The 27,009-nt window shown below is 41.6% G+C and overlaps 1 protein-coding gene across 1 annotated transcript in view; it reads right to left on the bottom strand.

Annotated features, from left to right (window-relative positions):
* The window catches only part of GABRR3 (gamma-aminobutyric acid type A receptor subunit rho3), a 46,086-nt gene extending 30,351 nt beyond the window's left edge, over positions 1 to 15,735 (bottom strand). The window contains exons 1-2 of the mRNA XM_077816395.1: positions 15,596 to 15,735; positions 11,390 to 11,502 (exon numbers count right to left, since the gene is read on the bottom strand). Of these exons, the coding sequence (XP_077672521.1) occupies positions 11,390 to 11,502; positions 15,596 to 15,735 (253 nt within the window). The remainder of the gene's footprint in view (positions 1 to 11,389; positions 11,503 to 15,595) is intronic.
* Between the last annotated feature and the right edge of the window lie 11,274 nt (positions 15,736 to 27,009).

Raw genomic sequence — 27,009 nt, 5'->3', positions numbered from 1 at the left:
ACACTTCAGAGCATGCAAGCACTAGGGAAGACATAGCTCCCATGTTTTTACCACCACATCATGAAAACCTGCTCACCGAAATATTAATTATTATATGACTATGGAATGGCAGTAAGGACACTGGCTGTGATGACCAGGGAGAGTATGGGAGAATATAGATAGATACTAATTTAACTGCTGTAAGATTTTATAAATAAATTAAAATCCTGATCAAGTATTTTGCAAGTCAAAGCTCCCATTCTGCCCACTATTCTGAATTTCAGAGCTCTGGACGGCAAATATAAGTTAAAAATCCATCTACAAAACACAGGCAGAACAGCTAGGTGACTGCCACTGACACATACAGGAACTTTTTTGGTCTTAAAAATATAAAAAAGTGCAACATTAAAGTTAAAATTAAAACAAGGTCAGGAAATGCAGAAGTTAAGGTTCCCAGACCAATGCTAACAGTTATGCTTTACATATACATGAGTTATCCAGTATATTTTACAGTGAAGATCCCAAGCCTGAAAAAACTTAAGCATGTGCTTTACTTCAAGCACATGAGTAGAGACAGTAACATTAATGGGATTGCAGAAGTCTGACAAAGCAGAATTTGGGAGCACCGTAAGTGCAACCTACATCTAAAATAAAAATAATATTACGTTTGTAGGATTGTGGCTTTGAAGCCAATTGAACTACTCACACGCATAGAGTTATAAACATGCCAAAGCATTTGCAGAATCATTACCTCAGTCAATAACATGGAACAAGAGAAACAGGAACAGAGCATGCACCTGCAATACGGCTGAGACATGGTTGCTGTCAGAACATTTGGACTATAGGGGAAAGAAACAGCTGAGGATGTGGGAGAAAGTCCAAGAGAGCTCAACATGAGAGGAGAGGAGAAGAGAGGAAATAAATTTGCATTTAACAATTATTGACCATAGATGATATTATTTTCACATCTCTGATGCTTAATAAATTATTTTAAAAATGTAAATGAAGGCACCTCAATACAGTATACGTTATTTTCATTGCTCTGAACTAATTTATGTATACAAAAAGAGAGAGGGAGATTTTTCTTACATTAAGAAACTTTACATAAAATTAAAAGTAGTACTTTGTATCTGACCCCTTTAAATCTCTCTCTGCTTCTCCTGCTTCTTTTTGGCAGCTCTCAAGGCTGTAGTAGCTTCTGCAGCTGCTGTGTCTCCAGCCTCAAATGGGCGTTTAGGTCGGTAAATCTATGTAGCTATGGATTCACTGGCCACTACCTCCCCTCTGCACTCGCCTAACCCCACCCCTCACTCTGAGCTAGGGCAGATCAAGCACTCACAGAGCTCTAATCCACCAAGTGCAGGAGGTACAGACTTCTCCACTCCTTTCGATCCTAATTTGGCAAAGTTCTTAAGCACATGCTTAACTTTAAATACGTGTTGTCCCTTTAATTTCAGTGGAACTGCTCACATGCTTAATGGTTCAGCATGTGCTTAAGTACCTTGCTGAATTGGGGTCTTTCTATACCCTGTCCCTCCCCTACCATGCAACAAATGCATACTGGTTCTTCTCTGTTCTGGGCTTTTTGGTTCTATTAGTTGGGTTGGAGCATTTGGCCCTGTGAGTCAGAGCCAGTTTCCACTGAAATCAATGGTAATTAACCATGGGAACAGATGACCAAGGGAGGAGATAAATTCTCCATCACTTGGACTCTCCATTGAGATTGGATGTTTTTCTAAAAGAAAGGGCTTTAGTTCAACCACAAGTTGTTGAGTCACTGGATGAAATTCTATGCCCTGTGTTATACAGAAGGTCAGACTAAATGAACATCATAATCCCTTCCGGCTTTATTAATCAATGAAGGAATGGAGAGGCGTCTATTGATATAAAGAGCACCGGGCTGAGTCCTAAAAGAGAAAGAAGAATTAACAACTCACTCTCTCCCAGAGGTGGAGTTGATCAGAGTTGAGGTACAGAGACGGGACAGAGTAGAAAAAGCTTGCGCTGATGGTGTCTATGCCACAATGCTGCTGTTAATAAATTGGGAACTTCAGTGTCTGAGGCTGACAATGAAAATAGTATCAAGAGAAAATCTGGGTTTTTATTTTCCCAGTTTGACAAAACGGGGGGATGGGCAAGAGGAGTTTGTCATTAAACTGAGCAGCTCCAGTTAGCGTATTTCCACAAATCATTATTTTAGAGGGATTAGTGATTTTCACAATGGAAGTTCCGCAGACTTTCAAGGTAATTTCTCCTCAGCAGCAAAACCAAATTATTTTCAGATGGATTTATATTCATGCAAACTTAAGTCCTGCCTTGTGGAATCAGTTTTTCTTCATTTTATTTATTTTAGAAGGTTTAAACCAAGCAAATGTTTCTCTCATGAGTGCGGAGTTTATTTTAATCGGCAGCCTGAGTGAAAGATAATAGATGCATATGCACGTTACATAACTTTTTCTAAAACTGAAGGTCCTCACAAATTCTGCAGCATGTTAGGGTCAATTTGTATGGTAGGAATGACAAAATCCTATGACAGACTTTAGAGAATTCTAAGGCATTTTTGTGCAGTTATACCTTTTACCATGTAGTTGCTGCACTGCACCTGCATTTCCATAGGATACACGTAGAATTTAGGGGAGTCAGCTAGTGAATTCCAGAAGCTTTGATCCTTCCACAGTGCCATGATAATCAGATCATTCATTACCCATGAAATAACTTAACCCTTTCTTTTTTGTTCCAGTTTGGAAAAATTACAATCTTCCAACATTAAGAAAGAGGGTCAATTACTAGTGAATGGTTTGCTATTTTTCCAAGCTCCCACTACTAGATGGAGTATCAGACCTCTTCCAGTTGCATGCAGTTGTAACAGGGTGTGTTGGCTTTTTAAGGAGGCTACAGACCCAGCATAGCCCCCTCACCTCTCGAGTTCTGAGACCTAATGGGAGTTGTAGGCTCTGCAACAATGCATATTGGGAAAGGGGGAGGCATATAAAAAAGCTCCTGTTCCCTCTGGCAAGGCAGGGAACAAGGAATAAGTAAGACCTAATGATGCTCCCTCCTGAAAAGGGCCTCGGAGGGAGGTCAGGTGGACAGAAGGGTCAGGGAACCACAGGGAGAAGAAATTACTGTGGAATTTGTTACAGTTCCCTTGGGGGACAGAGCTCAGGGGGCGGAGTAATAAAGGGTATTTTATCTTTGTTCATCTGTTTGAAGTATTTGAGATGGGATGGTGCCAGAAGTAGCCAAGGCCTAGGATGGAAATTAGAGGACTATCAGAGTGAAGGAAGAGGCCTTGGGCAAGAAGAGCAGATGGGGCTTGAAACGTTTATTGAGTGCTATTTTCCTGTAAAGACTGTATCTTCCAAAAGAGGGTGGGAGGAAGCCCCCTTCACTCCCTGCATCACTAGGGGAAAATTTGTGCAGTGTGCAATAGGGAACATACGATTTCACTCCAGTGTAAATGTGAACAGAGACTACACACGTGCTTAAGTCTACGCTTAGATAGTTCTTTTCATCTGTAGATCTCAAAACACTTCACTAAGGTGGACAAGTAGAATTTTACTGTACATGTAGGGAAACAGAGGCACAGAAAAATCAAATAATTACCCAATATATAGTCATTGCAAATGTAAACAAATTAAAAGGTGAGAGAAATTAAAAAGTTGAGGCTAGAATTGAAACGAGCTGGAGAGTCAATGAGGACAGAAGACCTAGGAGGGCTCATCCAAGTAGCAGAAGATTCAGAGGAGATTGCTCTTGCACAAAGAGAAGAAGAGGATGCCAGATGAGTGAAAGGAGGGATGTGTGGTAGACTCTAGCAAGTCCTCAGCAGGTGATGGTAGAGCAAGACAGTGACTTTTAAAAAAGACTTTCAAATAATGTAGTTAAGAAACACTAAACAGGAAGATTTTTTAATAGGAATTCAAAGAGCAGCTCTCTCTAACCACCTCTCTCAAATGGGAGAGTTCTGCCTGTCAATCCAGTCTGACTGGTGACACAATAGATCATAGCTGGACAGGAAACATCATTTTGATATCTGGAAGTGATCATTTGCCCAGAGTTTAAAGTAAGAGCGTGGAAGTTCTGCGTGGTGTTAGCAATGCAATTTATTTTCTCCCTCCTCCTGTAGTCCAAGTTGGATTATTTTCTAAGAGTTCCACAATACCTAACAGACAGCTAGGAGACTTAAGGCCATGATATTTTTAAAAGGGCATTATAAGATATTAAAAGATTTGCATGTGGATCCACTGACTTTCCTTTCCTTTGGTAACATGACACTGTACTTTTAGGCAATTACAATTTCTGAGGATGAGGTTTGCTCTACTGTACAGTTGCTAAATACATAATCCCTCCCTGCTCCCCCATTGGCAGAGGAACACATCATGCTCACTCACGTTGGTCTGGCTTTCAAAAGGACAATAAAAGAAGGAACAGAGTCTCCCCACCGTTCAACCTTTCATCAGGACTGATTAGTACTGTAGTAAAATTGGAACAGAAGCAATGCGGGTACAGGTAATGCTAACAGGAGCTAATGGTATGTGGAATCATAATTTAGGCTGCCTCCATACTACAGATTAAATTGTTTTAGCACATTAGGAGCAATTTAAGCAGATTAATGGCTAGGGGAAGTTGTGTAGATCATGGCATCAGGGAAGTGGGCAGCATTCAAGCAGTGGGGGTGTAACAATGCTGGTTCTGGCGGGACCCAACTGAGAGTGCCAATTCAGGACAAATTGCTTAAAGCAGGGCAGTTATAGCCCAAGGGTGGGGTTTTTCCACCTCTAAGGCAAACCAAACCAGCCAGACAGAGAGGACTTTGGTTTTACCCCACTGGCTAATCACAAGTCACAGAAGCAATTCCCTTAGATACTCCAGTTTCCCAGTATCACCACCAGTGCCACTCATTATGGAGACAAATGGTTATGAAAACCAATACCCCAGTAAAAGAAAAAAGGTTCTCCCAATCCCAAAGGACCAAGCCCCAAACCCAGGTCAATATACGAATCAGATCTTACCCACAAATCATGCTGTTGCCAATCCTTTAGAATCTAAAATCTAAAGGTTTATTCATAAAAAGGAAAAAGATATAGATGAGAGCTAGAATTGGTTAAATGGAATCAATTATATAAAGTAATGGCAAAGTTCTTAGAATAAACTGCAGGTTCAAATCAAGTCTCTGGAGTACATCCACAGCTGGGATGGGTCTTTCAGTCCTTGGTTCAAAGCTTCAGTGTAGCAAAGTCCCTCCAGAGGTAAGAAGTGGGAATGAAGACAAGATGGAGATGAGGCATCAGCCCTTTATAGTCTTTTCCAGGTGTAAGAACACCTTTTTGTTCTTACTGTGGAAAATTACAGCAAAATGGAGTTTGGAGTCACATGGGCAAGTCCCTGCATACTTTGCTGAGTCACAAGGCGTATCTGCCTTCTCTCAATGGGTCAATCGTATAGCTGATGGTCCTTAATGGGCCATCAAGCGGGCTAGGCAGAGCTGACACCAACTTGTCTGGGGTGTCACCCAGAAGCATAGCATGATTTTGAAATACAGACAGTATAGAACCAATATTCATAACTTTAACTACAAAAATGATACACACATATAGACAGCATAATCATAACCAGCAAACCATAACCTTGTCTTAGACACCTTATTTGACCCCCTTTATACAAGATTTGGTGCCACTACAGGACCTTGGTTGCCAAAATGATCTATACGGTCCCAGATTATATCAACAACATCACAGGGGTATATTTGTATGGACAGACGCGTGCGCTCTATGACTATGATGACACAAATTGGACGGTTTCTGTTGACGCTAGCCTTTACTTGGGAAGCAAACAGTTTTAGGGCTTGTCTAAACACAAGGGTTTACTTTGCACTAACTTTTGAAATGGCCTGCATACACACGACACAAACCCTTAAGAGAGTAACTCTGCAGTCTATACTACACTTACAAAATGTAATAAATTCCTTGTGTATTGAGTTAGTGCAGACTAATGTTCATGGGTATACCTCACTCTTATGCTGTACCATTCTGGGACTTCTGAAGGACAATCCAGCAGGTTCAGCATTGCTGCAGAGATTTGGAGTAATTCCCAAATTTGAAACAAGACAATGCACTGTGGGATGGAGTTGGGAAGACTGGCTGAAGTGCAGCTGCAATGCTTGTGGCTTCTTGAGCTCACACTGGGGAAAACTTATTCTAAACTGCTCTAGCCCAGCCACACCTAAGATAAAGATTGTTCCTTGCTGCTGCAACTAGCCATTACAATTAAAGCTTGTAAAATGTCTCCGGCAGCTTTTGTTTTGACTCAAGATGTTGTACAAGCATTGTAAACTCAAGGTGCCCCAAGCAATGGTTTCCTTTAATTTTTACATTTTTTTTGGAGCAAACAGGGTCTGTGTGTTAAAGATGGTGTTTGTAGCTGCCTACCTGTGACACTCAAACTATAGAGCTGTGAAATGAAAAAGAAGCAAAGAGAAAATCCAGCCAAGGAAACAATGTGACAGCCAAGCTTTGGGAATAAATTATTATAACACTGAGTCTTTTTCTTTTTCTTTTTTTTAAATGTTTGAGTAGAGCCAGAGCTATGTTCTGAATTATAGGTTTGGTTCACTTAACCTCATTTTATAATGAGCTGCAGGCAAAGCAGCATTTCTTTGGCAAGAAGTAGAAACAGCACATTAATAGCCTGCTGGTTTTGATTCATCTTGACATATCCTATTTGTGGGGTTTACATATGCAAATTAATCTATTAATAAATTAGTAATGTCAGAACTGAATTTTAAAAACATCATTTGTTAAGAGTCAGAAGGACAAATTATGCTTGCACTTACACCAGCATACATCTGGTATAACATTACTGACTACAATGGAGTTATACCACATTTACACCTACGTAAGTGAAGCAGGATTTGGCTCAATCATCCTAAAATAGGTGTTCTCACCTCCACAGGGCCACAAATATAGGCAGTACAAAGAAAACTTAAACTGGACAGATTTGGACTGAAGAATTCCCCCGGCAGAGAAATTCACAGAGGGAATTTCTGTGAGCTTTAGGCTGATGGACGGTGGGTAGCCAGATGCTCTTACCCCTGGAGTAAGGGGAAGATTATTTGTTGTGGGAGGAGACTCAGTTGGGCTACGTTACCAAAATCTTTGGGCCCAGCTCCATGATGTAACACCTGGGAAACCCAATGGGGTGTAACTGAGGACAGAATTTGACCTATTTAAAAAAATTCTTTTGCTTTTAAAATACACGCTCTTTATCCAACTGTTCTGACCTGATTTTCCTCCCCTTCAGTATTGTTAGCTAATGCAGCTAACTGAGCTGAATAAATCATGCTATGGGGCACAAGTGCATGTGGCAGATACAAGTCCACCAGGAATCACAACGATGAGAAGCTCTGTCTATTAAGCTTGGAAAAAGCATCAGCTTCCTGAATGCACAAAACCAGAGTGCTGTAAATCTCCCTGCCCAGCCCACCCCCATCATAAAGCCAGATTATGGCTGATGCTGGGCAGATGCAGTAGGGGGGAGAAAGCACAGCAGGCCCTCTTCCCCACTCCAGGGTATCTCTGCAGGTTGCAGCTGTAGTTAGGCAGGCTGTACTGATAGAGCCAGTCGGCCCCAGAGAGCGGTGCTTACAATGGCCAGGGCCCCACACTCTTCATGCACGCCAGGAGAGCTTCTCTGGAGGATAGCTCAGTGGTCTGAGCATTGGCCTGCTAAACCTAGGGTTGAGAGTTCAATCCTTGATGGGGCCATTTAGGGATCTGGGGAAAAAATTGGGGATTGGTCCTGCTTTGAGCAAGGGGGTTGGACTAGATGACCCTTCCAACCCTGATATTCTATGATAAAGAGATTGTGCTTCTATGAAGTAAGAGCTATAACTTTTTCAGGTGGTCGCACATGCCACTAACCAACATGCTCCTGGGGTGTTTTTGGAGGCACTGGGCCCAATTCACCTTGGCCCTGCACCTCATGTAGTCATTGCATAGCTGCTAAAATACGTACCCCAGCGGGGGGGGGGAGGGGGCATTTGCACCCATTTTGCCCTGGGGTAAGTGATGCACAAGGGCAATAGTGAATGGAGCCCAGACCGCCTCCAATGCTACTTCAGTGTAGCGCCTCCTCTTTTTCACCAGCATCTCTCAGGCTCTAAAGAGACTCAATTAAACCTCTATGGTGTGGAAAGAACTGCATCCCAAACAGATTGTTTCCCCACTAATTAGTATTTCATGGCTTCCCCCACCTCCACACCACACCACCAATTCCCCTCAGTTACCTGTACGGTCAGAGTGAGAAACCATAGCCAGACAACAAGCTCCCTCAAAAGAAAAAAAGTCTTTAAAATAAAACAGGCCAAACCATTCAGCTAGTAAGCGAATAATCCATAGGACAGTTTCAAAGGGTAATTTTAATGCTATCATACCACTGTGATGTTTAAAGGAGGGTTTTTTGGTTGGCTAGTTTTTGTGTGAGTCCAGAGCTGCAGAGACCAATGGTAACGACATCCAGATTAAAGAGAACAAAATCTATTATCTGTCTCCAGATTTATTCAATAATACTAGTCCAATTTCCAGCTTCCAGGAATAATTATAGTACTGCACATGGTTCACATCCTCCAAGTAATACCTAACCTATATTTAAACTAGGCTGTATTGTTCATATTGACTCTTTTCCTTTGGTGTCTTTAACAGTACACATTCCCCATCACCAATTGCATCTCATCCTGTATTTAAGCTTCCCTTTGCGAAACACTTCAGCATTAGATGAAAGTCAATGTCTTTGAAGGAAATGCATATCCTGTATCTTTTCTGTCCCGGGATTAATTAAGGTACCCTATCCAAAGTCATGTTCTGATTGGTTAGTTGAGGCTTGGCCCTTTTGATGATGTCACAACTGTGTATTAACTACCAACAGAAGCCTTGATTCACCAGTGTGTTACTCATGGGGTACTTCACAGAGAGCTGTTTGCTGTCATGGAAATGCTTTTTCCTTCCACAGATGGCATTTCCATAAATTACAATTCCTTGAGTGGAAAAGCAGGAGGGAGGGACACCGAGGTAACTTGCAAAGCCATTGACTGATATATTTCAGATTACTAGCTTCACCTGTCTTTCAGAAATAGCTTTCAGCGAACATCGTGGTGGGGTTTCATTGTGATAAGGAGACTTGCCTGTTGGAAAACAGACCAAGACCACTAGCCGGCCACCAGACAGTAATGATATTCAGTTACTAACGTCTGGATTTAAGTCGGCAATCTTTAACAATCCTCTGAGCTATCCAGTCCACCACGACCAGGAGATTTTCATTGTCCCACGTCCAGTTTGCCTGTCATGGGCCAAATCCTGCAGAGCTTCAAACAAAATTCTAATTGACTTGGCCTTATCATAGAATATCAGGGTTGGAAGGGACCTCAGGAGGTCATCTAGTCCAACCCCCTGCTCAAAGCAGGACCAATCCCCAATTTTTGCCCCAGACTTATTTGGTGACTTATTAAAGCAAGACTTGCTTAGCCTTCCCTTTCAGGATATGGCTGTGCCTCAGGTTCCCTGTTGGCTGGCTGTCTCCCTTCTCCATGTCAGGGATAGTTTTAGCCCTCCGTTCCCAAGGTAAGCAAGAGTCCAATGGAAAATGTCCAGACAAAAAGGCTTCACTCGGTTTGCTTTCTGAGCCACAACCCTCCTTCCAGGGACCATGGGAACTTTTCCCCTTCTGAGACAACCAACTGGTTACAGAGATATCAGCACATTGCTTCTTGAAGGCAGAGCTGAGGCATAAATGGGCCCATGTTCTCCTTCTGCCAAAGCCTTCAGTCCTGAGCAGGGGCATCATTTGCTATGAGGCAGGGCAGACTCAGTTGCCCCTGCCCAGATTTTTGTTTGGCCTCCAACAGACTTTTCATAGGTCTATATGCTCCACTATTTCTCCCCCGGCCTTTGCAAGATATAATACATCACAAAGAATATTGTATATGCTGACACAACTTTGGCCCCCCCTAGAATTTTTCTGAAATGACACCCATGGTTCTGAGGCCCTAAACAATAAAGTAGCTATCTGCTCCAGCCTTAGACATTCCCACTTCACTCTTCCTTCCCATCCCATAGCCCCTGAGTTATTGCTTGCTTGTCTGTCTGCCTCTTAGGCCTTCTCTCTTGCTCTTTTCCAGGCTTCTTCATTACAGCCCATCCCACACTCCTTCTCTGTTGGTAGCCCCACTCTAGGTCTTGCCCACCCAGACCCAGTTGCTGAAGAGTAACGGTGGTGGGCGGTGCTGCTACTCTCTTTGTCTGGGTCTCTTTTTTGTGGAATGAAGGGGAGCATATTTATAGCCCTTTCCATTTCCCAGCATTTCTTGCTGTAGCCTGCAGTTCCTATTAATCCATCCAGGAATTACAACCCCTCAGAGTGCTTTAATCCTGGGCCAAGACAGTAACAGGAATGTTGGGCCTGGGGACTGCCTTTAGCCAGCATGCACTTTTACAAAGGCCAACTTAAACAACACTGCATTCTGTGCAGCACTTTTTCTAAAAAACTACTCCCACTATAAATAGGGAGTAAATAGGCCTACAGCCATTGACTTCTCTGAAGTCTATGACTATTTACAGCTGCTGAGAATCTGTCCTTGTATATTTTATTTTGTATTCACAATTTGGAGCAGGCCAGCCCGTTTCCATGAATCATGAACACAGAACTGCTGACCCTGGTTCAGAAGCGCCTTTTAGCAAGGCACCTTTCTCGATTTTAGTGTAATAACTTAGGGCCAAAATCTGTAATTCATAGGTATGTCATGCCTCAACCTCAAAGGGACATGTCAATGTGTATCCAGTGGCAGAAACTGGCCCTCTAATGGGATATCCAAATTATGAGCATCCCATATGATACCTTTTTTATTCACTTACAATGTAATTAAACAGGGAAATAACAATCATGCAAACCAATAACACAGGAGTCCAAGGGCCAATAAACCAAAAATATACGGTTGTGGTTTTTTTAATTCAGTGCTTCATGCCAACTCAATATACTCAGGAATTGGTAACTTGCTTAAAAACTTCAAAACAAATGTGATGAGTTTCAGGAATTTGCTAATTGCTACTAGACTGCACAGTTTTAGGGGGATATGTTAATGCAACATTTTGATAAGAGAATTCTATCTGTAACAGTAAAGATAAAAAATTACTTAGCTGTGAGTAGATAATTTGGCAACTCTTATTAGAGTTGTGCAAAGAACAAAAACTGTCTTTTGTTCTAAACTATTTCTTGGTTTAAACCAAGGAGGGGAAAAATCTCAGTTAAACCTGACATTCCATTTTCACATGACCTTGCTGGGCACGGGTTTAGCAGCTTATAGTGCAAGAAGAAACTATTAAATAGTATAGAAATGTTAATGCAGCTGGCTGCTTACCTCCAAATCCAGGTCTCATTGCAAAGTCATGGTTGTCTATGCGGAGAAGCTGCTCGGCCTTTAGTGGGCGTACTTTGGTGCTGTCTAATTTCCTCGTTTTAATATCTCGTTTGCTGTGTTTTAAAAAACAATCAAGTCAGGAGCTTCATTGCTGACATTCACAGTAATGATTAAATTAGATTGAGGGGGGAGACCCAGAGTGGAAATGCACAGGGACAATTGTATTGAAGGAGAACGTCAACCAGATATGAAAAGTTGGGGGTGGGACACACATGTCCCCTTTTATCCCCTCAGAGGCTGCATCTCTGGGTGTGGGAGAGCATGTAACAGAGAGATAAACACTTGATGAAGAAACTGATACATTAGTTTTCACCTAGCTACCTTCTAATCCTGTTTGGAAATAACATAATATGTTTGTAGATTTCATGCGAGCCACACTAAGTCGTATGTATTACTGGGGGAGTGGCGATGACCTCATGTAGCGGTTGCTCAACACTCTTCATGAGAGCATTTCTGTTGTTTTTAAGGAGCTCTGATGTCTCAATGGTTTGCAGCAGGACTCTAAAATTTGACAGTGAGATAATCCTGGGGTCAGGGAGGTGCCTTTTGGTGTCCCCCTTAAACAAATCATTCAGATTTGGCCAAGTTAGAAGCTGAAAAGGAATCACCAGTTCTAATTTGTATTTTGATTACTACAGCTCATTGCTAGATTTACTGCCAAAACCAGCCAACACTCCATTAGCACTGTGCCTGGCACCATCTCAGCATGCCCTATACCACTGAACCTCCAAAGGAACACAGACAACACAGATGATCCTTTTCCTGCTGTTGCTGGAACCAGGACACCATACATGCTAGACTCATATCTAGAGACTGGTGTTAAAATTATGTTCCCTTCACAACACTTTTTATTAAGCAAAGGCTCAGACCACACAAAAAAATTACACAAGCTGGGAACAGAACCTCGGTCTTTAATGTGGCAGACTCATGTCTTACCCACACTGTCTCTCGGAAAGAATGTATTGAATTTTAGCTTGGCTGTGCGGTGTGTGAAGCGTGACTACCCCTGCATATGTTTCCACTGTTTCAGTGCGTTGCGTGTCCTCCACCAGTGGCTGGCTTACCGAGACTGTTCCCAGCTATTGTAATTACTCTTTTAGTTGGTGTGGTAGAGGTCTCTGCTGAAAGTTCAGGGTTCAACCCCCTTTTTTTTGATGGGGAGGCAGGAAAACAATGTTAGTGGCACATAATAGAATTGGTTTTCCTCTTTTCCCTTTTTAAAGAAAACCCAGGAAATTACAGGATAAAAATATCAATGTTAAAAGAATGTTAAAAAGCTTGTTCAGTTATTATTTATTATATTTATCACCATACCCATGAGGAGCCCTCATCATAGACCAGGACTCCCTTGTGGCAGGCCCCAAAGACAGAACAATAAGAAGCCACATGCAGTTACTGTGAATCACGTGCTTCAAATGTACCTTTCTGCCACTCAAAGTGGATTTTCCAATGTGTTTAGTAAAATCTGCATTCACTAATGTAAAAAGCCTAACATTTCGCCAGTCAAAATGTTTTGTTCTTTATTGTAGGGAAAGGACTAGGAGAATCATCTCTTTCTCATGTACTTTTGGTTAATGCTTTAAAATCTTCTTTGCGAGAGAACGCAGATAAATAGCTTTGGAGGGGGAATTTGGGTTACGCTATTAAACCAGTGAAAGTTGTAGGTTAAGTAACATTTTCACATGGGATTCTTTATAAAAGGCCACTCATTTAACCAAGGCCATCTCTCGGCAGTGTCCCTAATAATCCTAGTGCTGGCTGAAAGGGATTTCCCCAGGAGGAAAAAGAGGTTACTGGAAAGTTATACCCTGTTGAAATGGACTGGAGATCATGCCCCCTTTAGAAATGATGCCAAAGAGAATCAAACAAAGAAAAATTAAATGTATTTGGCTCCTTTCTGCAGCTGCTAAACTCTGGGATCCTCTGTGGCTTGGAACCTGCAGGCTAGTCCCAATTCCAAACTTAACGTTGCAAGTGGTCTATAGAATATAAGCATTTGAGGCCAGATCCTCAGCTGGCGTATATCTGCTAACTCCATGGATTTCGAGGGAGCTATGCCAATTTGCACCTGGTCCTGAAATTCCTCTCCAACTCCCTTCTCTTTGTATGGAGGTCAATGTTGTGACATGCTTCTCCCTTTTATCTTGCCTACCTCACAGGAGTGTCATGTGGATTAATTAGTTAAGCTCTTTGAAACCAAAAAAAGTTGCATTAGCACCAAATATTATTGCAATCATACGGCAATAGGTCTGTACAGTATGTCAAGCAGGATTCTACTGTGGATGCACATTCCCACTGTCAGACCCCTCTCCCATTTTGTGAATTGTTATGCCAGTGGAGGATACTGGATCAACAGCCAGAAATTCAAGTCTGCTATTCACAGAACAGGACAAGTAGAGGGAATCGTAGCATACACATCTCTCTCACCTCCCTACCAACATTCCTCAACTCAGATGAGCAGGGACCACCTTGAGGTGTTAGACAGTAGGTCAGTCTCCATTCCCATGCAGTTCCTCACCCATTTGCACAACTAACAAAGTGCCAGTTATTTCCCATTTTGATAGCGGGATTTTTTTTTTAATGGACAATGAGTCCAGTGGTGATGACTCCTAGATATTCAGTTCATTTCCAGACGGACTGCTGAACAGTCATAACTTTCAGCTCTGCTTGGCTTGGACTGGATTTGAACCTGTGACTTAAAGATGAGTCATTACTAGTTCCCTGAGCCGTGCAGCTTTTCCATGCACCTCAGTTATTAAGTTACGACTGCTTCCACTACCATGTATCTCTTATACACAAATTCAGCAGGATATTCCGTGATTCAGAAGTGGTGCAGCTGCCAGAGGAGTCCAACTATGCTGTATTTTATCAACATATGGCATGACATGAATAGGCTACGAGTCACATGCTGTCCATTATTACACAATGCTATGCATACAGAATATGGGGAAACAATCGCCTTCCCTTTTGTCCTCCCATAAATTTAACTATTTATCAAAATTTTTCCTACTTTCATGATAAGGCAGTATTTTGATGGATTGGGTTATTATTGGCAGTAGATTGAGACCTGGGATTTTTATTGACGTATTATAATGTAAACGTGGGAACACGTTCAAAGGCCTCACATGTATGATATGAAATTGATCTATACAAACTGTTGCTGGGGGGGGAAAGCCATTTCACCCAGAAACTTAAATGCAAAAGGCTTTATGTCACTTTTTTTTTTCCTTTTAAAGCAGCCACCTCATATTTTTTAAGCCTGCCTTTTGCTGTAATAGTTAGATGCAATAATCCCAACTAAAAACTAAATAAAATATATTAAACCGCTTAAGCTTTGGGATTTGCAGTTAGACGTGGAATAATTCCATAAATAAAGCGTTGTGGATAACTATATTCCAGAAGAGTAACATACTGTAATATTGGGGGGAGGGAGGGATAGCTCAGTGGTTTGAGCATTAAACCCAGGGTTGTGAGTTCAATCCTTGAGGGGGCCATTTAGGGATCAGGGCAAAAATTGGGGATTGGTCCTGCTTTGAGCAGGGGGTTGGACTAGATGACCTCCTGAGGTCCCTTCCAACCCTGATATTCTATGATTCTATGATTAAAATGAAAACCTACTTAAACTAGCCTTATTCTGTTGTTGAAAAAAGCATCTGCATACAATAGTTATTACACTGATATTTAGTGCAATAAAGATAATGTAATAATGATTGCATAAACCCAACTTTAGATATGAATTTGTTTCTGATGGTAGAAAAAACCTGAAACTCTTGAACGACTATATGTTGACAGCGATACAATAATCGCAATACTTAACTCTTATGTGGTGCTTTACATTTTCAAAGAGCTGTACAAACATTATCTAACTGATCACATATACACACCCACCCACATTATATAAGTATTTAGAATTATGATACAGAATGATCAGTGATGGAAACGTTACTGTAAAGTATTATTGCTATTTGTCTCATGGGGGCACCCAAAGGCCCAAGTCAAAACTGGGACCCCACTGTGCTAAGGGCTGTGCAAACACAAAGATCAGTCAAGTAGGACTCTGAACAAAGAGAATACCTTCTTAGGTTTGGTGACAGACACAACATTTATTAGCAGAAGGGCAGCAGCGAGCCAGGGTATATAGCTTACCTGTTATACTTCTTCATGGATGAGCATTTCTGTTGATGATGATGATGAAAATGATGATGATCACTTTGAGAACTGACACTGGTTAGCACAGCTGTTGGCCAGAGGCAGGTGAGGAGTAGCAGCTTTATTACCAGGACCATGTCTACCAAAACAGAAATGCAATGGATTCAACCAATCCACTTCAGTGACCTTTCACTTTTAGTGGTCCTGTTATTTAGAGACAGCATACCATAAAGAGAATCCAGGTATAATGAGGCATCACTAAAAACAGAAGACAAAGGCATCCCAGTTTTGATTTCCTCTCTGAGCTCTCCTTTTATTCTAGCAAATTGCAAAAATTCCTTAAAATCCACACACGAGGGTACCTGCTGTCAAGCAGCTGCAATTTGCCTTTAGAAATGTAATAAATATAACCACTTATTTTGTTGATTCTCCGTTTGCGCCACTGCTTCCACTTTTTCAGGGTAGGTTCTTAGTCGAATGAGAGCTTACTGAGTGGGTGATAAAGCAAATGTAGCCCTGTGCAGACAAAAGGGTGATGTCAAACATTTAATCCCCCTTAATCCCACACAACACCATATAAAAATCTTTCATTGTCCTATAAAAATATGTACTTAATGAGACAAGGTCACTAAACTAATCTTAGTTACTGTGTATATCATCAAAATAATATTCTACACAGATCAAAATATGTCATTAATTGAGTAAGCAGCGTTTGTCCCACATATTACTGACATTATTTGCTTTTGTGATTTGGGGTAGCAAGCACAGAGTGACCAGGTGTCCAGTTTTCAACTGGAACACCTGGTCGAAAAGGGACCCTGGTGGCTCCACTCAGCACTGCAAAATCAGGACATAGCCCTTACACAGTGAATGATTTTCTAAAATACAAGCACCTGTTCCTCCAACTGACTTCAGTGGGACCTGTGGGAGTTCAGCACGTCTGAAAATCAGGCCTAGAATGTCTTTGAATCCTTCAGCCAAATTAGCTACAATTCACAGCACTGACCAATACCCTAGAAAATTAAATGTCAAATTCTGGGCTCTTCTTTTTCTTCACATTGGTGAACATTCAGTTTCTAGCTCTCGTAAAATACATTACGATTGAAACTACAGTCTGTCTGATTTCTTATTTTATTTGCCCACTGCACTTTTTAGTATATGCTATGAACATACAAGGAGGGCTGCCTCAAATTTTCATAGTCCAATATCCAGCTGTACTCTCATCACTCCCATTTTCCCACACAAGGAGGCCCATTTATATCCAGTTGGTGATTCAGCTGAGCCTTTGCGGCATAAGGCCTCTCTTCTGCTTTCCTCTGAAGCTTATCTGGACCTCTGCTTATTCCAGAGCTATAGCAGCTGCACATTTTCATATAACCTGATATTAAGATCATAAAAAAAAAATCTTTCATCCCTTGCGTTTTGCAGCACTACGTTCACAGCTTCTAAACCAGGGACTCCCCACTTCATCATTCCACCTTTGCAAGATCAATCACTGAATTAATGTTATCCCTAAATCTGCTCATTTAGTTTGGAGACCAGTAATTCTAGAAGTAAAACATATCAGTTTTACTGCCCACAGTTAAGGAACAATCCATTTTGGATGATCTCTGGAGAAATACTGGGCCAAATTCTTCCTTGACTTACACTTCTAACAACCCCATTGACTTCAGTTGTGTAAATCAAGGCAGAATCTGACCCATTACTTTGATTACCCCTTGCTGATAACACTGCTGCACCCTCCACCACACTTGTCCAGCTTCTCTTTGGGAGTTTCCAGAGTTGTTTTTTGTCTCCAGGGCTCATTTCTTCAAGAGTCTCTCAATGATTTTTGGAGAGGGCACAATTAATGAGGAGAAAACACCAACAAAACAAACTGTGAAAGCAGATGGGCAAGTTTGGCTTAGTTCTGACGTTGGATCTATGGAGAAAAACCCTCTCAGCCATTTGGCCCTGTGCATTTCCCTGACCGTGATTTTGGGGATAAAATGAGCGGACTGAGTAACAGATAAAAGGGTGAGTGGGATGGAAGGAAATTGCAAGCTCTTTCTACGGCGGTGTCTCGATTGACAGTTTATACCCCTCTCTTTATTTCCAAAATATTAAGGCCCCAGTAAATGACTTTAACGGGAGAGCTTTAGAAACAAGATGCATTGTGGGAATAAATTCTAAAGAGGAGAGAGATGCTTCAGGTGGTCAAGGGCGCACAAAGGCAACCATAATTCTGTGCTAACATTGCACCATCTGGATAGGCTTTCTACTGTCCCTTGTAACACATTGTACTTTTAAACCTTCTTCCAACAATCCCCTATTTGCAGATTTATTTCATAACACCTGACAAATTAAATTTAACACAAATTAAATGCTCAGGAGACAAGGCACAGTTTCTAATCTTGGCTCCTCACATTGATGGTGCCATTTAGGGACGTCTACACAGCAAATGGCAGCGAGTCTCAGAGCCCGGGTCTACAGACTCAGGCTTGCCGGGCTCGCATTACGGCACGAGAAATAGCTGTGTAGACATTTGGGCTCAGGCTCAAGACGGGAAGGGGAGCGTCACAGCCTGATTTCCAGCCCCAGCTGTTGTTTCAGCCCCTGTTGTGTAGACATGCCCAAAACAGCCCACACCAGGGCCGGCCCAAAACATTTTGGCACCTGAGGCAAGGAGCTCAAATGATGCCCCCATGTCCCCTCGCTTGGGCCAAAACTTTGAAAGGTCTCAATTCTGCCTTCTTCCTGTTCTACTCCTCTTATGGTACTGCTCTGCTACCTACCACAATAAAGGAGAACTAACAACTTAAAATGCCTTGTTCAAAAATTTTAAGTAACACTTAACTTACAAATGCCTGAACACCAAATGTAACTTTTCTTGTCTGCATAGTAACACTAGCATTTTTATCTGTTTGAATAATCAAAGTGGTGCTTTCCGTGCCTTCTTGGTTGCAAAGGTTTGAACTGCTTCCTGCTGAAGATCCACAGTCTAGGCCAGCTCATGCTCTGTTGAGATGATTGCAAGGCTGACCAGCCTCTCCAGTGTCATGGTGGAGCATAGATGTGTTTTTATTAACTTCAGCTTGGAGAAACTGCGTTCTCCACTGGCAGCTGTTACCGGAAGTGTTAGAAGTATGTGCAGAGCAACAAAAGCATTTGGAAAGAGGGTGGTCATCTTATTTGTGCACATATATTCCAGAACAGCCTTTGGAGTTGATCCTGCTGAAATGTATCTTGAAAGAGCTTTCAGTTCATCCCCTAAATCACTCGCATCAATATCGCACATGTCATGTGTCAACACGGTCTCTAGTGCCCTGCATTGCTGGTGTCGGTCTTCTTCAGGTACAGTGAAGAGTTTTGGAATATCATACAACATCCCAAATATACTTCTGTGCTCACTGAGCTGCATGAAACGTTCAACTGACGGTATTGCACAATCTAGCACCTGGTTAAAGAATTCAACTTTGAATTGTTGTTTGGGGTCTCTTATGGGATTATCCCGTGCCTCGTAATCAAAATGCCTTCTTCTTTGGTGACTCCTGTATTCTTGAATGGGTGGGAAAATAGCTTCAGTGTGAAGTTCCGCTGCCAACTTCTGTGCACTCTTCAGAATGCTTTGAAAACCCTCATCTGACCGGTCAGACTGCAGGTACGACTTTGCTTTGTCCAGTTGTTCCATTGCTCCGGATATATCAAGGTCAACACCTTGGAGTCTCTTGCTTACAACATTTATTTCAAACAATATGTCATGCCACAACACTAAGCCACACAGAAATTTGAAGTGATGTATGTTTCTGGTGATTCCATTGCCCTCTGCCACTGTTCTCCCACGAACAGTTCCTGTTATAGGATTATCCTCCATAATGGCAACTATGGCATCATCTATCTTCCCAATTTGGTGTTTGAGAGGCTTTATCGCCTCCACTCGACTTTCCCATCATGTGGCACTCAGTGGTTTCAGTGTCAGAGAGGATGTTCCCAGATGTTGTTTCAGAATTTGCCATTGATGAGTTGATGCAGAGAAAAATACATAAATGCTTTGAATTACATTTAAAAATTCAGCAGCCTCACTAGAAGCTGATGCTGCATCACTGACTACCAAGTTCAATGAATGAGAACTGCCTGGGACAAAAAAAGCTCGACGGTTTAACTCTCGGATCCATGTCTGCCCTCCTCTGTTCTTTCCTCTCATGTTGGCACCATTATCGTAGCCCTGACATCTCATGTCAGCTATCACAATTCTCATACCGTCCAGCTTTTTAAGAAGCATATTTGTCATACCAGCTCCTGTAGTATCATCAACGTCAATAAATTCTAGAAAATGCTCTCTGACAGTCACCATTGCAGGGACATTTTCACAATGTTCTGTTGTCGTTACAAAAGGCACCATTAAAGTCATTTGTTCCGTATGGCTGAAGTCAGGTGTGCAGTCCAGAATAATAGAGTAATATCTTGCTGACTTCAGATCTGCCACAATCTTCTGTTTGACTTTTGTTGCCAGTAACTGATCTCATTTTGAATTCTTTTTCCAAGGTAGTGGTGTGTGTACATTTCTTGGGTGGTGACTCTTCTTAGATGCTCCTGGAGTACAGCATCAAACTCAGCCATCAGCTCCACAATTTTAAGGAAGTTTCCATTGTTTGGCACATACAGCTGATCTGAAGTGCCACGCAGTACTAGGTTTTGGGTAGCAAACATTCTTACAATGGCAATGAGCCTTTTCAGAACATTTTGCCAGTAAAGCAACTCTGATGCAATCTTCTCTTGATGCGGATCATCTAGGGTGGCCTTTAACCTTACTCACATCTCAAGCTCTTTCTACCTATAGAATGCTCTCTGGTGATTTGCTGCCTTCTCATGACATGCCAGATTTCTAGCCAGATTTTTCCAGCCCTTTGTTCCTGTAGAACCCAATGTGGCTGGAACATTAGACTGGAAGAGTTTGCAACAAAAACAGTATGCAGCATTCTGGGTTTTTGAGTACATAAGCCATGGCCTCTCCACTTTGTCACCACTGGGGATTTCACGCCAGTAATGTTTTGGATGGAAACGTCTATTTTCATTGTCTTTGGGGAACATGAAGTTTTTCACTTGCTGTGGCCCATGCAGTACAAGGAAGTCCCTCAGGCTACTTCTCAAGTAGGTCCACAGTCCTGGATCCTCTAGACTTAAGGAATTAAACTCAACAGCAGCTGTTTCTTGCGCGTCCACCACACTCTTCTGTGATCTACACTTTTCTTCAGGAATGTGCATGGTTACATCCATTTGAGATGGAGATATGGATGCTGCAGTAGCTGCCAGGTCACCTGCACTCTAAGTGGAAGATCAGGCATCTCCTCACCACTCACATCCTCACTGGGGCTGGAAGGCTCACTGTGAACATTTGTGTCTATGTATCTTAGGAGAGCTCCTTCCTGCGTAGATAGAAAAGCTTCCTTTGCTTGCTTGCTTTTTCCGAATGCTGCCCCAGAGGGGCGTTTTTTTCTTTCACTCATGACTGCTGTTCTGTGCCAGCTATAGTGGCTCTCAACACTCAATTGAAGGGGACAAATAAGCAGGCTGGTAGCAGGGCCCGAGTGAGGGAAGATATCAGTGTCTTAAGGGCCTAACTGGCTCCTACTACTTCATTTGACTGCCTGTTCTCCTCAAGTGGGTTCAGGGAAGCAGCAGGAAACAGGAAGCTCCCTCAGAAGCTGGTGTTAATCAGTCCAGGGTCCTGGAGGTGCTAAAGAGGTACATAAGAGGCTCCTCCTCCTCTCTCTCCCTGCAGCTTTCGGTTATTCCCTCTCACCATTTCTGCTGTCTGCCTGTTATGTCTCTTGTGCCCTCCTTCCTCCAGCACAGCACTCCACCATCTCTGTGCATCTAGAGCAGAGAGAATACATATGCACCAGCAGCAGAAAATAGTGAAAATGTTGTTAAGTGCCTATCTGCAATGGCAATAGGTGTTCCACAAACCAATGAAACTGAAAAATATAAAATAAATATTCTACTCAACAGCAGCCCCCCTTATGGCACATTTTCTTTCTATTAAGTAAACCCAAATGGGTTGACATGAGCGGTGACTGGAGAGTGATATAGTCAAGTGCAGTGGAAGCTGATAAAACAACCTTGAATCATCACCAAGGATATAGAAATATGCATTCTCAGTGTATTTCTTCTTCTTAGGGGGCCAGCTGACCCAAAGTCATTTGAGCTTTGGACACAGGGATGTGTTGTCTGAGTTGAGAACTGGACACTTGAGACCATGATTTGCCCCTGATTTAGACCTGTTTATACAGGTGTAACCCCATGGATTTTAACATTGTTACTCCTGACTGATGCTGGTGCAAGAAACTCAGCCCCTGGGCTGCACAGAAGTAAGTCCCCACCGGTTTTAGAACTGGATGTACAAAACAAATATAAAGTGGGCACTTAATTTGCTGCAGTAGTGTAGAGCTGGGCTGGCATGGAAAGCATTAGGAAGAGGTGGTTGTCTGAAATGGAAATAAATCCTCCCTGGTAAATCCTCCCTGCTGTTTTCCAAAGGAGGGAAGATTACTGTTCCCCTTTGACCACAATAGGCATCCAGGTGATGTGAGAGGCACTGAGAGTCTGTTGTGAATACTTCACAGTGAAAGGTGTAGAAAATGACTTGTTGACTTACAAGAGTAAGAAAAATCCTGGCCCCACTGAAGTCAATAGCAAAGCTACTATTGACTTAACTGGGGCTACGATGTCATGCTAAGTGTGGTTTTGAATGGTTTATCGTGTGTATAAGCAGGTGTCTTTTCCCCCTTCGCAGTATGTGTGTATAGCTCCACTCTAGTTTTATCATCCATTGTTGTTCATCCTTAGCCTGTAATGTTAGAGTGCAAGAAATAAGAATATATTTGTCTTTTAACTCCCTGCACTTTGTGGCCATTTGATTTTGTCAGGAATGTAAATTATGGGGGGAATGAGCCTCACATGACTGCCTACAGATAACACACTACAGAAAACCCTCTTTACAGAGAGATCAAGGAGACAACACATAACCCTGAGTAATTTACACAAAAAAGGGGTTCAATATTAACAAAATATATAGCAATATATTAGTCAGTTTGGGAACTGCAGGACTTGGCCATAATCCTTCACTATCAGAAGCAATGCACATTGCACCAAAATTTGTCTTTTTTAAATACATTATCTACCAGTCTGGGGGGGAAACAAAACCAAAAACTTCTCTTCGCTACTTTCTAGTCTGACAACAGGTATATATCAGCAGTTCTCTCAGCTTATTCTCTTCCACTGATTTCAGTGAAATAACTACGCAATCGTATTCACCCCTTTGTTGCTGTTCCTCTATTCTGCCTACCAAGTTCATTAAGCATTTCCTGCCAATAGTACATAAAGTATATGCCTGGAACCCGCAGTTTTAACAGCTGGGAATTCATTCATAAATGTGCAGTGTATCTTTACCAAACTCTGTTCTGCCACGTACAAACACAAGTAGAACAAGGATGTTTAATGTACTAAAATACATATCTTTCAGTTTTGGAACTGCAGCCTTTTTGTCCTATTCCAGTCAAAACTGAGAGAGAAGTTTATTGATTAAAGTCCGATCTCTAGTGGTCATAAGACACTGTTACCGGTCACCATACACAACTCACTGTGGCCATTTGCCAGTCTTTCCCTTCCCACTGATTACTTCCAGAGAACATTAAACAAGCATAATAAAGCTGGGACCAAGTTTCAATCTTGGCAGCCTGACCTAGCTGCCCAACTCCTATGCTGAAAAAGGTATCTCAAATGGATATTTGGATGTGCTGATTTCAGTACCTAGTTTTAGGTACCCATTTTTGAAAACATTGCTCCCCTCCTTTAACTTGCTAGGTTTATAAAGCTCAACAACTTCCATTTTACCAGTGTCTGGCAGAAGGAAGGAGCTCTAGATCCAAAAATGTTGTGGGCAATCACATTTCTGGTCAGTTAATGAAAAATGTGGTTATCCTACATATATTTAACCCTTGGAACTCACTGCCACAACATATTATTGAGGTCAAAAGCTTAGAAGGTTTTAAAAAGTGGCTTAATCATGTATACAGATAATAACATGCACTATTTCACTCAATAGGTCATCAATTTATATGGCATAAAAATCTTTCATGTTTTAGGACAAGTAAACCACTGTCTAGGGTTAAGAAGAAACTTCCTCTGTGGGGACTGTGGAGGTTGTTTCATTGTCCCCTATGGAGGTTTCACACCTGCCTCTGAAGTATCTAGTTCTTACCCGATCATACCCAGTGATCTGTGCTAAGTCCTCTGCTTCTTTACTGACATTTTATATTCTGAAAATAACATAAAAAACCTTAACTACAATGACGTGATAAAGTGAAAAGGTTTTTTAGATCACAGGCAGTCTGATAAGACCAATGTACAAAAGGATTTACTGATCCTCATGTACACCTATGTGCTGGTGACGGGTTGCCCCCCGTCCTCCGGGGTGCCACCTGATGTACTGGGGTACCACTGAGCCCACCTGTTCCACCAGCCTGGGCTCCCTTACACTGTCTTGCTGAGCCAGGCCCTCAAGCCTCCTCCAGCACACACACAGGAAGGGATACACCCAGCTGCAGAAAGACACAGACACTGAAATCAGCACTACATGGGAAGGCTTCAGCTAGAGAATTGCCCAGCACTCAAGTGCACGCCCCCTCTGGAGTGTAAACCCCAAATTGTATCATCTTGCACCGCACAGAGAACTATACAGCATAAGCTCATGAAATCCATCCCCTCCCATAATGTGGAGGAAGATATGAACAGCTTTTCCCCCACCAGTTATGAATTCCACAAACTGGTTTTAGAGACAACAAAAACAAGTTTATTAACTACAAAAGATAGATTTTAAGTTCCTATAAGTGATAGCAAGCAGATCAAAGCAGATTACCTTAGTACAGGGGTTGGCAACCTTTGGCACGCAGCCCCTCAGGGTAATCCACTGGCAGGCCGCGAGACATTTTGTTTACACTGACCATTCACAGACATGGCCCCCCGCAGCTCCCAGTGACTGCGATTCGCTGTTCCCGGCCAATGGGAGCTGCAGGAAGCTATGCATCTATGCAAACCACCGAATGATGTAACTACATTGATTCCAGTAGAGTAACAGCATAAATTTGACCCCTAATAAAGAGCTGAACTGAAATTATCATTATAAGGGCACTGTCTTCAGCCAGGGTGGATTGATTAAAATCAAAGCAATGTAATCATTGATTTAAATCAGCAAGCAGGAACCTTTGATTTCATACAATCTGTTTTAATCTTGTTTTTCATTTGTACTTTTTAGTTATTTTCCTAAAGAAAGGTTGAGTCATTGGTTGGTAACCATTAAAACATGTTGATTTGCAACTATCTATAGCCTTTACACTAAGTTTGGTGCTTCCTTTTGCTAATCAGGAAGATACAATATATGTATACACATTTTAAAGCAATTATATAACTTAACATACATTTATTCAGATTCTCGATTTTTATGTATTTTTATTATCTTAGAAAATGGCAAATGATGCATTTCTTATTTGCTAGATGATTACTTTTTTACTAGTGATTTGTAGCAAGCTCTACTTGTATGGAAATTCAAATTGAATTAAAGGTGCACAAAAACAGCATATTAATTTTTTTATTAAATAAAACTACCTTAAATGGCTTGAAACATAAGAAAAACATTCTATCAGTAAGTTTTATCAACACATGTTTTACATGTAAAACTATGTAATTTATTAAACAAAGGAAGCATCATCTGTAGTTTGTGAAATGAACTGATTACTTCTGTTCACAATGGGCTGGTCTTCACTACAGGGAGATCAACACTGCTGCAATCAATGCAGCAGGGATCAATTTAGCAGATCTAGTGAAGACCGACTAAATCGACGGCAGAGCACGCTCCGGTCACCTCCCCGAGAAGAGTGAAGTAAATCGACCCTAGCGCATCTCCCATCGACACAGTGCGGTGAAGACACCGGGGTAAGTCAACCTAAGCTATGTCGACTCCAGCTACATTATTCAGACAATTGGAATAGCGTAATTTAGGTTGATTTACCCCTGTAGTGAAGACAAGCCCTATGCCTTTCAGGATTTTAGGGCTAGTAGATCTCATCCTCTCACACCTGATTTTTATTCATAGATTGGAAGAGGAAAACAAGTTTTACTGCTTTTTCAACTCCCAATTGGTTTACTAACTTTGAACAAACCAGTCATTGAACTGAACTAGCTGAATAAACTGAAATGAAGAAAATATTGCATCCACAGAAAAGGCTACTGCTTGCAAAAGCTGATTAAGCACTTGAAAAACTCTGGTTCCATGTGCTTAACCCATGATTTCCACCAGTTCAGTGGTTTTAATTTCTTTAAAACTTGTCAGTAAACATGTACTGCTTAATATTATTTTGTATTTAATTTAATGATTTTAATAGATTATAATAAGTTTAGGCCTTAACATAGGTTATCAATTTCAAATTTAATGTTAAATAGGTTTATTTAAACCTGTATTTAATTTAAATAAAAATCCAAGTTAAATTTTTTAAAACATTTTTTTTAAATTAAAAAAAAATTGATTTTTAATCTGCCCTCTCTGCAATGCTGCATTTATGTGTCAAGAGCCCATTTTTATGGATCTATATTTTGGCCACAAAAAGCCACTTTGGACTGAATCACAGCATAAGGTCTTAACAATGATGCAAGCAAGACGAGGACCAAAACACCAGCTCTGGGCTCTCCATTCCTAGAGTATGGTGAAGACATGCCAGTTAACTTTGCAGACCAACAGTTTTACTGCCCTAGAGTCCAGCGAACTATCCAATTGCTGCAAATCGATTCAATATAGGTAACATTTCTCCTGATTTATTAAATAAGATAATGTGACTGGTTTCTGGACAAAAGAAGAATAAATCAACCAGCACACATTAGTCAGTAAAGAAAGTATCTCCACTGAAGAACTTGGATTTCTCTCCCCCTGCCTAGTGTGACATGGTAACTGCCCTTGTGATGTCATAACAGTCTGATGTGAGACACTATCCGAGGCTTTTCTTATTGTCTGCCTCTCTCACTTCTTTCAGAGTGCAGCTGTTCTCTCCTCCGTGCCCTCCGAAACCATGGAAAATGAGCTGCAGCTACATGCCATGTGGAAACAGTCCCTGATTATCCCAGGAGTCATCCTGCAAGGGTGGAAATTTCTAAGATGCATGACGAAAAGGCTAGAATTATCACAGCGGAACGCTAAGAGCTAGGAGGTGCCTTTTTCTTTTTTTTCCCCTCTTTATTTCCTCATCATTTCCTTTTTTTCTTTCTTTAATCTATAGTTTCTTTTCAGAGCAAGTGTTCATTCTCCTGGAAGAGAAGCCAGGGAGCCCGCTAGATAGTAACCACTGCCCTTGGGTTCAATCCCTGCAGTGAGTCCCTTGGGC

The sequence above is a fragment of the Eretmochelys imbricata genome, chromosome 1, assembly GCF_965152235.1.
Source record: "Eretmochelys imbricata isolate rEreImb1 chromosome 1, rEreImb1.hap1, whole genome shotgun sequence".
Classification (NCBI taxonomy): Eukaryota; Metazoa; Chordata; order Testudines; family Cheloniidae; genus Eretmochelys; species Eretmochelys imbricata.
Note: the sequence above shows the minus strand (reverse complement) of the source record. Positions and strands in the feature narration are given on the sequence as shown.